Source organism: Brachyhypopomus gauderio, chromosome 20 (assembly GCF_052324685.1).
Source record: "Brachyhypopomus gauderio isolate BG-103 chromosome 20, BGAUD_0.2, whole genome shotgun sequence".
NCBI lineage: Eukaryota > Metazoa > Chordata > Actinopteri > Gymnotiformes > Hypopomidae > Brachyhypopomus > Brachyhypopomus gauderio.
In genome coordinates this window covers 13,803,310-13,819,803 of record NC_135230.1, presented here as the reverse complement: position 1 = coordinate 13,819,803, position 16,494 = coordinate 13,803,310, and the positions used below count along the sequence as shown (strand labels likewise).

General features: G+C 45.1%; 1 protein-coding gene across 2 annotated transcripts in view; it reads right to left on the bottom strand.

Annotated features, from left to right (window-relative positions):
- The window catches only part of LOC143484307 (FERM and PDZ domain-containing protein 4-like), a 35,659-nt gene that overhangs the window by 3,949 nt on the left and 15,216 nt on the right, over nucleotides 1-16,494 (bottom strand). The window contains exons 3-15 of one of the 2 annotated variants that reach the window (XM_076982974.1): nucleotides 12,167-12,339; nucleotides 11,842-11,944; nucleotides 10,735-10,780; nucleotides 9,404-9,508; nucleotides 9,134-9,241; nucleotides 8,817-8,948; nucleotides 6,433-6,552; nucleotides 6,025-6,161; nucleotides 5,482-5,644; nucleotides 4,857-4,946; nucleotides 4,555-4,737; nucleotides 4,124-4,253; nucleotides 1,435-2,466 (exon numbers count right to left, since the gene is read on the bottom strand). In XM_076982974.1, coding sequence (XP_076839089.1) covers nucleotides 1,435-2,466; nucleotides 4,124-4,253; nucleotides 4,555-4,737; nucleotides 4,857-4,946; nucleotides 5,482-5,644; nucleotides 6,025-6,161; nucleotides 6,433-6,552; nucleotides 8,817-8,948; nucleotides 9,134-9,241; nucleotides 9,404-9,508; nucleotides 10,735-10,780; nucleotides 11,842-11,944; nucleotides 12,167-12,339 — 2,522 coding nt within the window. The remainder of the gene's footprint in view (nucleotides 1-1,434; nucleotides 2,467-4,123; nucleotides 4,254-4,554; nucleotides 4,738-4,856; nucleotides 4,947-5,481; nucleotides 5,645-6,024; nucleotides 6,162-6,432; nucleotides 6,553-8,816; nucleotides 8,949-9,133; nucleotides 9,242-9,403; nucleotides 9,509-10,734; nucleotides 10,781-11,841; nucleotides 11,945-12,166; nucleotides 12,340-16,494) is intronic. The other variant, XM_076982975.1, reaches the window with a different exon arrangement.

Genomic DNA, 16,494 nt, shown 5'->3' with positions numbered 1-16,494 from the left:
TGCATAAAGTACTTTAGTGAATCCCCTAAATTGTTAATTTACTATTATACATTAATTTAAAAGAACAACTGAAAATGAAATGTATTCACAAGATAAGATGTAAAAATATCAATCACGTAGGGCCCTGTTGAGTCTTCATTCCAGCAACCACAGCATCACGGGCTCTTCTCAAGGCTCATCCGATTGGCTCCTCCTTTTGTCAGTCTTTCACTGGATTACGCCCACCACAACTCCAAGATGCCCAACAGTGAGGTCTAGTGTCCAAGCACCCAGCCTCACTGGCATTGTTAGGGCCATACCCAGCCTCACTGGCATTGTTAAGGCCATACCCAGCCTCACTGGCATTGTTAAGGCCATACCCAGCCTCACTGACATTGTTAAGGCCATACTCAGCCTCACTGGCATTGTTAAGGCCATACCCAGCCTCACTGGCATTGTTAGGGCAGCACCCAGCCTCACTGACATTGTTAAGGCCATACCCAGCCTCACTGGCATTGTTAAGGCCATACCCAGCCTCACTGGCATTATTAGGGCAGCACCCAGCTTCACTGACATTGTTAGGGCCATACCCAGCCTCACTGGCATTATTAGGGCAGCACCCAGCCTCACTGACATTGTTAAGGCCATACTCAGCCTCACTGGCATTGTTAAGGCCATACCCAGCCTCACTGGCATTGTTAAGGCCATACCCAGCCTCATTGGCATTGTTAGGGCCATACCCAGCCTCACTGGCATTATTAAGGCCATACCCAGCCTCATTGGCATTGTTAAGGCCATACCCAGCCTCACTGGCATTGTTAGGGCCATACCCAGCCTCATTGGCATTATTAAGGCCATACCCAGCCTCATTGGCATTGTTAAGGCCATACCCAGCCTCACTGGCATTGTTAGGGCCATACCCAGCCTCATTGGCATTATTAAGGCCATACCCAGCCTCATTGGCATTGTTAAGGCCATACCCAGCCTCACTGGCATTGTTAAGGCCATTCTCAGCCTCACTGGTATTGTTAATCATACTCAGTGCTGCCTGCTCCACGTGGATTTGACCTATTATATCAACAATCATTCCCCAACACGTAATTGACTGCATATTTACAAATATGAGATGGAAATGACTACAAAAACATCAGGGAAATAGAAGATTCAGACTCCTAATGAGTTGCAAAAACACTGAAATTGAAGTTATTCACTCTTTGCTTGATTGTAAAATAACTGCTTGGTTTGGATTACTATATTTGTTCTTGACAAGTGCCCCTTTCGTCCTTTCATTACAATGGTCTATTAGTTGTTGTGTGTGCTACCACTCTGGCCACGGCTCACATAGACACGAGATTTTTATCTCGGGTTAAATTTCTCTGACCACTCTGGTTAAAGTAATGCTAAATAAATAAAGAGCACATGCAGATTTTTAAAATTCGTTTATAACATAAGGACCTGCGCTGTTGCCAGACTGTGTGTGAGTGGTCCCCTCAGATTCAGCAAGTGCTTCTAGTGCTTGCAGCGTGTCAACAACAGCATGGTTCAGGTTTGCGACCCCGCTGCCCTCTCCACCTGTGGGTACAGCGTCAATCAGGGAGACGGGAATGGTGTCGTTCTCATAGGAGCCCTGCTGCCTGTTTTTGCCCTCCGTGCCTTCCTCGTCCGAGCTGTCCCGGAAGCCGGGTGGGGGTGCGGCGATGGCCATGTTGAGGGAGTGAAGATCCGCGTCATTTTCGTCCTCGTCCTCGTCTCCCTCGGGGGGCGGTAGGGAGGTCAGGTCTATGATGTCGTCGCTGGAGCCAGAGAGAGTAAGGAACATGGCTTCGGTGGTGGGCGGCCCCGCCTCCGCGTCCCCGGGCGTCGCCGCCATGTCTTCTTCGCAGCTGGCTTCGTCCTCGTCCTCCACGTCGTCGGGGGTCTCGGAGTAGCATAGGTCACGTAGGAGAGGCTCCTCGATGCCTTCAGCGCCGTCGAAGATTTCCCCCTCGCCGATGTTGCTGTAGATGACGTGCGGCCGGATATCGAACGGCGCGCCGTCAGGAGTCCTGAAACTTCCGTCGCTGCTGTGTGTGAAAGCAGGACTGTCTATCGTGTCGGGACTCTCGTCCATGAGGAGCTGATAGCCGAGGTTCTGAGGGCTTATGCTGTGTAAAGGCGGATCTCCGAATATGAATGACACCTTTGCACTCCTGGGAGAGTCCTGCGGTCGAAGCCTTGTGGGTGGAAGAGGTGGAGGTGTGGGGCTTCTGCTCCTAGCTGGTGACCTTTCTCCACTTTGGACTGGATACCGGGGCATCGGGGCGTTTGAGGCACAAGGAGAGCTTGTTCTTTCATCTCCAGCCTGCGGACAATCTGATTCAGTCTGATAAGATTCAGTCTGGTAAGATTCAGTCTGATAAGATGAACCCATGCTGGCTTGAAGGTCCAGACCTTCACAGGTACCCAGAGAGGTGCTGTACGGCCAGACGACTTCTCTATGATCCTGACCTGAAGTGGACAGAAAAAAGCATTACAGCCTCATGTACAACGTTTGATCGAATGCAGGTCAACAATCTGACACAGTAGGGCTGCACGATTAATCGTATTTTTATCGTTATCGCGATGTGAAGTTTCACGATAAACACATCGAAAGAGCCACGATAACTCCTTGAATAACAGCAAACTCAAATTGCGTTATCCTCGTCCAGCAATAGAGGGAGCTATTCGCGCTGCAGACTATGATCACGTGACGTAAGTAGGCAAGAGGCAGAGTGAGGCAGAGTTGCCAGGTTCGCGGTTTTCACGCCAAATTGGGCTTGTTTGAAAATCCAGCCGCGGGTAAAAATTCTGGGGCCGCAGGGTGCGGTTTTTTGGGCTACTTTTGAGTTGGGCTACTGCGGAAGTTACAAGTCAACACTAAGAATCGATCGCGATATAATACTTAATTTGTCTCCATTTCACACTCGCAACCCCCACCCCGCCGACAACTTACACTCGCAGATTTTGTGCGGAAAACTTTTGTAGGACCTGGCAACCCTGGAGTGGGGTGAACACGCTCATCAGACACGCGATTTGGTTTAAGCCTGGTTTACACTTGATGCGGCGCGAGGGTCCGGGAGGCGAAAATAACGTAATCGCGGTGGCTTCGCCCGTGTGTCGATTCACGAGGTCGTGCACCTCTCGAATTTTGTAAGTTCGCGCGCGCCGCGTCTCGGCGCAATGAGAACAGTCATGTTTGCAGGGTTCATACACCTATACAAGGTGGAATTCAAGCACTTGTACGTCACTTTCAAGGTCCATTTCAATAATTCCCAGCACGTTATTGAATTAAATATTTATACATATACTCTAAATGATTCGAAATAATTCGCTTTTTTATCACATTATTTAATGTTATTATTTATTTAAAGTTCGCGCGCGCCGCGTCTCGGCGCAATGAGAACAGTCATGTTTGCAGGGTTCATACACCTATACAAGGTGGAATTCAAGCACTTGTATGTCACTTTCAAGGTCCATTTCAATAATTCCCAGCACGTTATTGAATAAAATATTTATACATATACTCTAAATGATTCGAAATAATTCGCTTTTTTATCACATTATTTAATGGATATTTATTTTCAAAACGCCCAATCTTAACGTCTTCACGTTCTCTCATGTTTCGTCCTGGAATTACAAGAGGCTCGTATATGTTAACGTAATACAAGAGAATTGTTCAGTCAGACAGATATTTGTTGTGAAACGAAGTAGTTACAATTTCAAGCCTTTTCAAATACTTTAGCCTAAATTCCAGCACTTTTCAAACCTGAAACACAAAGCAACATACATATCGTTTCGGACAACACTGCAAAGAATGTGACACGGCAAGATTAAACGCTTCCGCCGTTCGCGGAGGTTAACGAGGTGTGCGGAGTCGCTCACTCGTGAAAGTATAAACCTAGATTGAATCTATTGTTGAATAAACCTGCAAAATATTTGTAATTATTCTGGATTCATTACACAGTAAAAAACAAAACAAATTAACGTGCTGCTGTTCAGAGAGACACTACATTTCTGTATTTTAATCTTAATTTATCGTGGTTCACATCGATATCGGGATATCCAACAATGTTATCGCACATCGCAATTCTAGTCCATATTGTGCACCCCTATGACACAGTCTCACCTTCCAGTCCTCCAGGACTGTGGACCATGTTGAAGATGGAGCGTCTGGAATCCACAAGAAGTCGATAGTATCCAGCTGTCAGACAAGCCAGGTTCATGGCATCACTGGACTCCATTATTAATGTAATAGGCTGTTGGATAAACATGTTTAGAATGAGTGAAAACACTTAAAAGTCGTACAGTATCGTACGTATCATACAGTATATGTCAACCTCAAAAGAAAACAATTGCAATCAGTAACATGTAAGTTTTTAAGTTTTAAGTTTTTACTTTTTATGTCTCGTCAGAGCCCAAAGACACTTCACAATCAACACACAGAACAATGCTCGCGTAATGCTCGTGTAATGCTCGCGTAATGCTTATGCAACCCGCATTGTCATTTTTAAACTACGACTTCAACGTACACCTCTACATGAGGCTCTGGACACATACCTTGACATCCAAAACGTGTAACTCCACCCGCACGTTCACCTCGTCTTCTGTGAGAATCTCGATGCGATTTACATGGCTGAAGTCTGCCAGTAAAGCCACCAGATTGGTCTTGGCATTGATGACGTGACTGATACCATATCTTGGTCCTACCAGTAACGTAACATCTGTCTGCTTCTCCCCTTGCTTCTCATGAGAAAAAAGCAACACGGAGATAAAAAGAAGGCACCGTGCTGATTATGCAGGTTTCTAATACTGACTTCTCCACATAATGTCCACATGAAGTCTATAATATTACCACTTACCAGTAAGACAGATTTGAATACTCCTCCTCCATATAATCTCAGTTCACTAAGGTACTTTAAATAGTGAACCTTTGCTTGCAAAACGGTTAACTGCAAAAGAAATGACAAGGATGTTATAAACATTCCTCAAATATGTGACCGCTGGACTTCACGTTAAATATTGATGCCATATACTGCTGCTTTGGCGGTCTCTTTTATTAAGAAAAGATTATATGACCAGCACAGTATTATGTGCATACATTATTTAATTCATCTTGAAGACACACTGATGTATATTTCATACATTTCATGTGTTGCATTGTGCACATCATAAATCTTTCATATTACTTAAAATAAGATAAAGGCGCCTTTGTCGACTAGGGGGCTGTAGGGAAGTAAATGAAGTGGTGCTGTGTGCTGCCTTTGGACCACTAGGTGTCTCTCTGCTGGTGTTTCTCCAAACCTCTCAGAGTCCTAGCCAAGCTCATCAAAACAAGAGGAAGACGAGAAACTAAACTTGTTAATAGAATCCTTCGGTATTGATCCGGTTTCTGTTTCTGTTTATGTTTGACTATTAAGTGTGAGGTTGTGGACAGTAGAAACCGATCCTGGATCAGTGCATTTGGGCCGATGAGGGGTGACCTACCTTCTTTCCAGGAGGCATCAGGTTCTGATTGGTTTTCAGGATGTGAGTCAGGGCTTTCTTGATGTTCTTCTCCTTCATGCTGGAGAGCACTGACGGAGGCAGGAACAGCGCCAAACCCCACTGCTTCCTGCGGCACAGCGGAGACACGCAGCCAGACGCACGACTGAAATACGCATACCGCACAAAGTACGCGTAAGAAGACTTACACCTTCACATTCGGACTAACACGTGCCAACCTTTTAAACGTGTATGCTACATGCTATAATCAACGTCTGCTATGTCTCGTGTATGTAAATAATATGGTTCTTATCATATATGACTTTTCTGACATTCCAAATTTCACGAAGCAGTCCAGCACTATGCAGCCTCAGTACGTGTGATTTATGAAAAGATGAACTTCCAGAACACAATAGATTGTTAATCGCAATCCATAAATCGACGCGAAACGTGAAAACTCGTATCGGTTCCCGATCCTGCCGGAATATGGTGGGACGGGGGGGGGACGGGTTCCGAGGGGAGGGGAACAGGAGGTGGACGACTCACTGGATGTACTTGAGCGAGACCTTCTGCGTGGGCCGCGTGGCAAGTGTGAGCACGTACATCTGCAGGGCGGCGAGGTGCAGAGCGGCGTCGTACTTCACCTCCGAGCCGAAACGTTCCAGGACGACGTCGTTGCAGCTCTGAGGGAGAGGCCAGGGCACGACTGCGTTTGTCATCCGACCAGACTACAGTAATCACAGGCTACGGGAATGTTGTGTGTTATCCGATGCCGTGATGATAACGTCAGCTTGAATCAGTCGCACTGTTGTTGATCGTTTAGCATTCGGAGGATTGTAAAATCAGTTGGGAATGTGTTGTGTGTGTTTCATTCGTAATACATGTCGACATTGGGCCAGTGAAGAACTCCCTGCTGAATGCCCTATTGGATCACAGTGGTACTGTTTGTCTCACCTGGACATAGAGGTATTCGAAGGCCACCACATCCCTTCTGAGAAGGTCCACTGGATCCTTTGGAACAAAGCTGATTCTGAAAAAGCATTTCATCTTATGAGACCCCGGCCTCTGCGTAACCTGCATAACAAAGAAACAGATATCGGAAAATGTGCCTTGTGGTGAAAGGACAGACTGACAAACAATTAAAACAATTACATTTAAAACAATTGCAACTACAATTAAAAGCAATTACTGCCAAACAATTACAGCTGGGAAAACACCATTTCACCAAACCTTATTCTCAGAAGCACACCCTGCTAATACCGTACACTTCTAATATTCATACAACCCATCCTTACCTAGAAAGAGCTTTTGTTTTTGATCTGATCATTTCAGCTGATGTTCTTTATTCTTTCAATAAGGAGTCTTCCCTGACACTGTGGTCACCTCATTTACATTTCTGCTTGCATATTGACTCTCACATCAAATGTTGACAGTGCTCAGCGCATATGAAACAATCCACTCGATGATGCTGGAGACCCTCATTAAAACTCAGAGGGTTTCGCGTGTGCTTTGGCTGGGCTTGATAAATAGCACGAGGAGGCCACGCCACCTTCTGAATACCAATCAGCCGCCTGCCATTCTCCGTTAATCTCTCTTGTATCTGAGTTGTGAAAGTCCCAACTGATAATCAGATGGGCAGTGTGGCAATGACAGGGATTGGGATTACATCTGAGAATCTGTGGATATAGCTGTGGTTAAGACACTCACAGCTTTGGAATTTTGATAATTATTTAAGATTATTATGAGACCAAACCATGGAGCATATTTGGATTCATTTATTTATTTAAAGAACATTAACAGTTGTGAAATAAAATGACGTTGCCCATTGTAAACGGTAACAGAACGCATCTATTATAATGCAGAGCTGTCTGCAAAGAATTCTGGCTTGCAGAAACCTTTCATCTGGAATTGAACATGGTGACATGCAGCTGTTTGCTATTGATTTCCATTATGTGTCTGCAATCACAGTCCCTCCTGACCTTTGTGACTGACCTGCCTTTCTAAGGTCAGGTTTGAGTCCGACGAGCACACATACTGTTATACTGATAACTATGTCATTCATGCTGAATTTCTAATTGCTGCACAGGTAGCAGTGGACTGGTAAGCCACCGGCCAAATTGCAAATGAATCACTTGAATCCCCATCTTAGTTTTATGATCAGACCTTTGAAGCTGTGGTTCACTAGGAAAACAATGTCTGGCATCCTTCAGGAAGGAGGCCTCTCTCCTCAACAGTATCTCCACGAATCCATGAGCTACCAACACTAATTACTGCTGTGCCTGAAAGGACTAATACCATTATTTTATGTGAAAGCTTCAAGCAAAGAGTTGTGCTTTGCATAAGCTACACACGTTGGTGAGAATATTTATCTTTCAGGAGTGCAGCACTGCGGTTTTTACATTCCCAGGTTCATGTGCAGTAATGCACCATTTCTCTGCACTGCAGGTACTGCACGCTAATCTATAGGATCTTTCAGTGGAACTGGAAATGTACACATATAAACTTACATTACATGTGAAAAGTGAAGAGTACACACATTTGTTCTGATAGAAAAGTAGACATGTACTAATACAATTTAATTTTGCTTCAGTTCAGCCTAATTTAGACAGGCATGCTTAAAACTCTTTAGTGGATGGAAAAGGAAATTGTGGCTCCATATTACACTGCTTACACTATCACATTATGGATTGATGTTCCAGACAGCCTGTCTCAGTAAATCATGATTATTTTAGGCTTAGGCTTAAACCTTTAGTCTGGAAAGGTACTTCTGTGAAGCTCCAGCACCTTCAATTTTGAACAAAGGCCTGCAAAATTTACCACAAAGGTCTGACAAATTTACTCTAACACGCTCAATTAGAACCCCCCATGCCTGAATGAAAACAACCAATCAGAGCCAGGGGGAGTGTCCGACAGCATATCAGTCTTCAGTCAGCATGTCAGTTATCCCTGATTGATTATTTGATTATCAAAAAAAAAAACAAAACCCCAAACCCCACAAAGCTATGATGGTAATGATTCAGCAACGTTTCACAGTGCAGCTCTCATTTTCATGTGATGTGCCAGTTGGGCTCATATTACTGTTTCCAATGCAAAGTGTCGATTTATTTGAATGCTGCAGGTGAAATGCACCTGGTGATCACCCCCCCCGTTTCATTCATAAGGCAGCTATCAATGCAAATCCATTCAATGGACTGCAATGTGATCTTACTGTTGCCAAAACAAAAGCAAAAACGAATGTGTGAGCTCTAACAACGCACATTCGATGACCCTCGCCGAACAGGCATGGACGTTACACGTGAGGTTTGGGGGTTTTTAGAGGGCGCCCAGCTCCTCCTGACCTGAGTGAGCATTTCCTGCTCGTGCAGAAGCAGCGTCCTGCCGCTCGAGCCCTCGCCGCTCTGTTCCAGCAGGAGGGAGAAATGCTCGATGCTCTTGATGGACAGCTTCTCCTGCAGGGTCATCAGGACATCCTGTGTTGCGCAAGGACAAAAAAACACTCGAAATGACATTCACCGCTGCGCTCCCGTCGTACGGAGCGCAATACGCACTGAAACGCAAGACCACTCGCTTGAAATATTAATGAGGGAAGAAAAGGGTTGGGGTTGTGGATTTTCCAATCTGATCTCATGCACCACAATCAAACTGCTCGGATCACCTTTATGGAGGTGCTGTTGTCAAAGCGAAAAGACTTGGTCTGCCCGTTCTCCAGGTACACCTTCAGAACGTTTGGCATGAACAGCAGCGAGTTGTCCTTCACCGTGTCCTTATGAAAGACACATAATCTGTTAGAACACACCATGAGGGACTTCAGTATCAATTAAGGCTTCCTCAGTGCGTCCCGTGGCACTTGAGGTCCCACGCATGACTGATCCCATCCAGTGATGATGAGGCCGTTGTGGTGGTCCGTGACGCCCTCGGAACTTACCGGAACCTGTCCGTTGATGATGACCTCCTCGGCGAAGCGCACTTTGACAGGGTTAGACTTCAGTTTGGCTTTTTTGGCTGCGCTGATAAAGGCTGATTTGGGAGACTGCAGAGGTGGTGGGGGGGGGGGGGGGCACAAATACAAGACGTGTTAGCTTGTCATTGATTTCAAACCTCCTGTTGTAAATCTAGGCCACACGTTGGGCATAAGATCATTATATATTTCTTGTTTATGCGGTCATTATTTACTGCTACTTTGAATTTCTCCACTTCATTTTACAGTTGTTGTTCTCCACTTCATTTCAGCTGTTGTGGTCCTTTATAGTCCTTTTATATTTGTAGTCTTCTATTAAGTTTAGTTTGCAGTGCAGTGCTTCAGAAACCTTTGTTATTGCTACTGAACTTGTAGGCATGACCGATGGGATCCTGTGTCCTGATAGGCTAATGATGCTGACACTGAGTGGATCCCACAAGATTCCCACAATCAACAGAGATCTGAGGCCGTAGCTTTCACACCAGCTTGGCCATTTGCCACAGTGGGACAGAAGGTTCCACTCTTATACACCTCACGGGCAGCACAAAAGTTACTGGTTATGTAAAATAAAACACAACAGTAGCAACTTAAACCCACAGCCTTGCAGTGTTTAATATTCGCCACTCTGAGGGCTTTTAAAAGGCACAAATGAACCGTGCAAGCGGGTGTTGTTCTGTTCTGCTCTTTTGAATGCATTACTGAACGCGAGGTCGCCCAGGCTGGTCCAGGAGACGAGAGCTGTGCTGTAACAGTTTTTTTTCTTAAGTTTTACTTCAAGGGTAAAGAAAGAGACACGAGGACAAGGTTAAAGGCAGGGAGAGCGTGTTGAGTTTGATAAGCCAGTGGATTAAAAATAATCTACTATACTAAAAGTCAAAGTGGGTAAATGGGAGAGGAGAGGCAACATTGCCAGTGGTTAAATATTAGGGAAGCAGGTCTGTGAAGTGATTTTTCTGTTTAACATTCTTCTCAACCACTGCCTTTTGTTGAAATGATCAAATTCCCTTCCAGAGACTGCTTGTATAATGCGCGTTTGTTGGACAGAGAGCGGGTCTAAACTGTGCAGTTAACAGTGTGTGACCACAAACAGAAAATGATTGCGATTGATAGAAAACAGAGACAAATATATGCCCACTGCCCACAATGCTCCAAAACGGAAACTTCTCTGACAGTTTGGTTAGCACCTGTTATCAGCTTCTGAATTAACATTCTGCTTCTCATAGAAGATTTAATACAATATTGACAATATTGTTTAATTTCTAGTAGAAATTTCTACTAAAAATGTAAAGCTAACTTACTGGGTATGGTTGAACAACAGTCAACAGGATTGACTCCTTGCAACTTCTGTGGGAAGAGACACAGGAAATAGAATTTCAACTATTATATATCTGCAGTTCATTATGCAGTATTTGTGGCAGGCATTTGCGGGGTTCAACAAAGACATTTTTACAATACCTTTGTTTACTATAGAATCATATAATACACACACGCACAAACACACAAACACACAAACACACAAACACACACACACACACACACACACACACACACGAAACAAACACACGAAACAAACACACAGATGTTTAGCTAAAGCAAGCACACGTCTGAGATTTGTTTGCATTTCCAGAGAGCTTCGCCAAGTCATCCGATTGTCCTGAGGTTTGTGCTCCATGCAGAAGGTCTTCAACCACCAGCACATCCACACAGCACCGGCTCCCGCCATCCCGCGTTTGTTTGAATGTCACTAAAATTCCATTTTCTGACAAGTGCAATTTCTCCCTTTGTCTGCCTGGCATCTTTTTTATTTGCGGAGTGTTCTTTCACGTCATGGGCCCAGAATCGCAGAAACAGAACTCGTTTTGTGTTATTTGTTTCAGCCGCCAGTTTCAGGCTGTCAGTCATTCAGTCACGCTGCACACCTTTAATGGCTCATGCAGTACATAAGGGCTTATTAAATGGAGTTATGATTTAATTACAGGGCACTCTAAATAAGTGTGCGGGTTTAAGCCAAGATAGGTTCGATTTATTATTGCCTGGACGGCATCAAATGCCCTGCAGAAGACGACAGGATTCACATCCTCGCTCTTTCACGTATGATTGCACAGCAGCTGATTCTACAGTGAAACCAGAATCAGAATTCACTATTTCATTCTTTGCATTTCAGCAGCTGGGAGCAAGATGGCAAACACATTTAAAGAATATCTGTATAGAAATAAGTTTAAGTTTGATATTTATGGTTGTTGGGTGGAGCTTGATGGAAGACATAATCACTTGCATTTACATGTTAATGTTCAAAGATTCAAATGGCAGAGAGAGAATTGATAGGTGGATAGATCAATGAGTAGATAGATGAATATATTAGTGAATTCATAGGTGGTAGGATATATAGAATGAATCTAATATACCTGACAAGGTCAATAACTCGTTCTCTTGGTACTGAAGCAACAGTCTCTTCGTTGATCATTATGATCTCATCACCTGGGATTAGTTTTCCTTCTGATGGGCCCCCTGTTGATGTACACACACACATGCACACACCCACATGTGTCTGCAAACACATCACCTTGCTTTTATTAACAAGTACGTTGCAAACACCCCTGCGCTTCATTTCATTTAACACTTAAACACAATCTCGTGCAGTCTTCCTCCAAACCGAAACCGTTCACTGAACCTGAGCCTCCAACGTGACGTCAGCTCTCCCCCCGTCTTGAGGAGGGGCGGGCGGGTTACCTGGCGTGACAGAGCGCACCACCACCGGCTTCTCGCTGCCCGCCACGAAGCCGAAGCCCAGCACGGGGTCCCTCCTCATCTCCACGTGGCGCGGAACTGGAGGCGGAGCTGGAGGCGGAGCCTGTCCCCCGTCCACTCGGACCTCCTCCAGAGAGCTGCTGTGGGACACGTGGCTGGGATGGCAGGAGGGAAGAGATGTAAAAAACGTAAAGAGCAAAGAGACATGAAGGATGTAAAGAGCAAAGAGATGCAAACAATGTAAAGAGCAATGAGACGTAAAGGATATAAAGAGCAAAGACATGTAAATTATGTAAAGTGCAAAGAGATGTAAAGGATGTTAAGGTATGAAGAGATGTAAAAGAATGTAAAGAGCAAAGAAACAAAGGATGTAAAGAGTAAAGAGACATAAAAGATGTAAGAGCAAAGACAGGTAAATGTGATTGTCAATCAATTATGACAAAAAATCATTAATAACAAGCCATTGATAATAACGACTATAGCTTTACACACCACCATTAATAACCTAACCAAGTTTATATTTTCTGATGAAGCTTTGTCATGATTTTACAACTTTTTTGATGTGACAAGTAAGATTTTTGCATTAGTTGTCCAGATTAGCCTTAAGGATTATTCCACAATCTAATGTGAATAATCCATTAAATTCGAAAGTGCTCAAAGCCGATTTGGTTCGAAGGGGATATTAGCTACATAATAACTCCATTATTGACTCAGATTAAACATCCCCATTCAGATATGCAAAGCGATTATATAGTTATTGTTTTTGCCTATTCTTGTGTTAATCATAAATATTGGATCATCAAAATGTGTGGACAGCAGATATTGAGAATATTAACTTGACACAAACTGATAAAAAACTTGTTGTGGATGCAATAGATGACTTGGGGATACCAGGACGTCAGACTGCACTGCTAAGGAAGCGCATGTGCTCAGATGCTAGTGGAAAGAAACATCTCTACAGTCTGGCCTAACTGAGGCCACATCTCTACAGTCTGGCCTAACTGTGGCCACATCTACACAGTCTGGCCTAACTGTGGCCACATCTACACAGTCTGGCCTAACTGTGGCCACATCTACACAGTCTGGCCTAACTGAGGCCACATCTACACAGTCTGGCCTAACTGTGGCCACATCTACACAGTCTGGCCTAACTGTGGCCACATCTCTACAGTCTGGCCTAAGTGTGGCCACATCTCTACAGTCTGGCCTAATTGTGGCCACATCTCCACAGTCTGGCCTAACTGAGGCCACATCTACACAGTCTGGCCTAACTGTGGTCACATCTCTACAGTCTGGCCTATCTGTGGCCACATCTCCACAGTCTGGCCTAACTGTGGCCACATCTCTACAGTCTGGCCTAAGTGTGGCCACATCTCTACAGTCTGGCCTAATTGTGGCCACATCTCCACAGTCTGGCCTAACTGTGGCCACATCTCCACAGTCTGGCCTAACTGTGGCCACATCTCCACAGTCTGGCCTAACTGTGGCCACATCTCTACAGTCTGGCCTAACTGAGGCCACATCTACACAGTCTGGCCTAACTGTGGTCACATCTCTACAGTCTGGCCTAACTGTGGCCACATCTCCACAGTCTGGCCTAACTGTGGTCACATCTCTACAGTCTGGCCTAACTGTGGCCACATCTCCACAGTCTGGCCTAACTGTGGTCACATCTCTACAGTCTGGCCTTCTCTACACTCTTTTCTCGGTCTCTCTCGTTTGCACGACAAGCACCATATTATCGTCCAGAGAAAAATCTCCCCCCAAGGTTACATCTCCTCTGTTTTGGTATTGTGATACAGTTTTTTTCCATCTCTCGTTTGAGGGCTGAATGAAACACACACACCCTCCCTCCACCAGTCCTCGTGTTATCTGATGAAACAAGAGCTCCCTTCACATGCACATCTGGAGCACAATAATCATGTTTACGTCTATGGTGGCCACAGCCCAATAAAGTGGGCCGGCCTCCAGAGGTCACCTGACTTCACGGGGGCAGCGGAATGATGTACTGTCCTACTTGTCTTCCATTGGCTGACAGGGAGGATGCAGCAAGTACAAATGTCTGCAGTAGTAGGTGGTCTAAATGAATCATCTGAAACAAATACACGTAAGAAATAAACGAATAAAGTCCAAGACTATTGTCTCGTCTGACAATCAAATGTCTCGCTGTAGAAAACAGATGTGCAGTTTTAGATTTTGTTCGAGGTGTTGAATTTATTCCAGACACGAGAGCATTTAAAGAGCACGGTGAGGGAAGCGAGAGGAATACTCAGAAAGAAACATGTCTGAAGCAGCCTTAGTGTAAATGAAACATGTCTGAAGCGGCCTTCGTGTAAAAGCTGCCATAGCATGGCCCTCGTAGTGCGCTATCTGTGAACAGCAGAGTCTATTTGACTCCAGCATGGAAGAAGGACAAATTGTGGTAATGGCTATTGGGTAACAAATCAATTCCATGAGTGTAAGCAGAGGCGAGAGAGAGAGAGAGAGAGAGAGAGAGAGAGAGAGAGAGAGAGAAAGAGGAAAAGAGAGACAGAAAAAGACAAGGGGGAGGGGAGAGAAAGGGATTACGAGACAGAACAGAAGGGAGGGTGAGGGTGTGTTTGTTTTAGTGTTGATGGAAATATCTTTAGAGTCGCTGGCTTCTACCATGACCCAGTGAGGAGGAGACCAGCTCCAGTGAGGCGACCTCCAGCGCTGTGTTGCTCTCGGACCCCCCCCCCCCCCCCCCCCCCCACAAGGTCACACGTTGCACCATCTCCCATCTGGCACGTGCTGCTCTCAGTGCGGATGGACTACAGCGCCCACAGCTTCGAGACACCAGCAACCGGAGGTGACACGCTGCACGTGCCATCCAAGCAAATGTTTGTATATATGTGCTGCGCCGTCCGTCACGTCACGCCCAACGCGTCAAAGGAACGATTTATGACGTTTACATGTTCGACCAAATCCTTGCTCAAATCTCCAGGCCCAAAAACCCATGGCAAATAAGTAAATAATAATGTTCTGTTGCCACAACGGCATGTCGTCAGACAATTTAGCTACTGTCTTAGCCTCCAGAATATAAATAAGCCACTGGGATCCGAGCTGTAGAGAAGAGGCTGTCTAGCATGAAGCTGCTCCTGAAAGACTTGGCTGGACTTGGTGTGACTGATTTTCTATGTACCGCTCACAGGTTTAGCCCTGTAATGGGCAAATAGGGAAATAGGTGCGGAATGGTCCGTTCCAATAGGTGCGGAATGGTCCGTTCCAATAGGTGCGGAATGGTCCATTTGAGTTGCTGCACGGGTGGGTGGACTGAGTGCGATGAGAAGGGAAACAAGAGAAGCAGAGAACAGAGGAAGGTAATCAGTATTCCAGAAGGAAGCGTGGAGACCGGCCCTCTCATCCATCTTGTGCCCAGATATAAATTAGCATACGGTTACAGTAACAGACCAGGGCCCAATGGAAGGTGAGAAGCAGGAGACGTCTGTTTGACGTAGGGAGAGAGGCTGTGATAACGGCTGTGATGTGTACAGAATATCTACTCTGCTCGAGAACTGGGCGCACAAGCACACGCAGCGACCACGTAGGATGGTGCTATAATGAACAAAGTGAAGAATTAAATAAACGATCAGTGGCAGAGGCAACAGGACACTGCACTGTGATCTGCATGGTAACTTGCATGTAATTCAAAACCATTATTTTATGCCTACCACGAGATGAAGCATGAAATACTGTTAGCGTACACAGGTCAGCTCCGTTGTTCTTGGCAAAGCAGAGGCGCCAGCAGCGAAAGTGTGAAATGTTGCATAAAATGAAATGTACTCTGCCCATCCCGCACACACAGGACCAAATTGCTGACTGCGTCATCCGTTTAGTAGGTACACGTTAAGAGATTTTTCACTCAAGAGGCGCTGGAGACATAGTGCTGACATCATATTGTCTAGTGTGTCCCTGATGGAAATGATGAAACCTCACTTATTCAAATGTTATTCAAGTTAATTATTAATTAACTACATATGAGTAAATTCAGTTGTAAACCACCTGTCACTTAATCAACCAAACCATGACGGTCATGCTTATAGTGTTTATACTGTAGTCCTCCCGTTTAAGATATTTGTTTCCCCATTGATTGTGAATTAAAGGTGACATTTCTCAAGTGCATCGTACCCTAGCAGATGTTTCTAATATCACACCAATGATATTAAGTGTATTACACTAAGGAGCCGTTTCCAATAAAGTGTCAAGTGAGTAGGTGTAGGAGGAGCTTGGATGGTGAGTGCACTAAAAAGAGCTTGAGTGGGAACAGGAGTGGGAGGGGCTTGGACAGG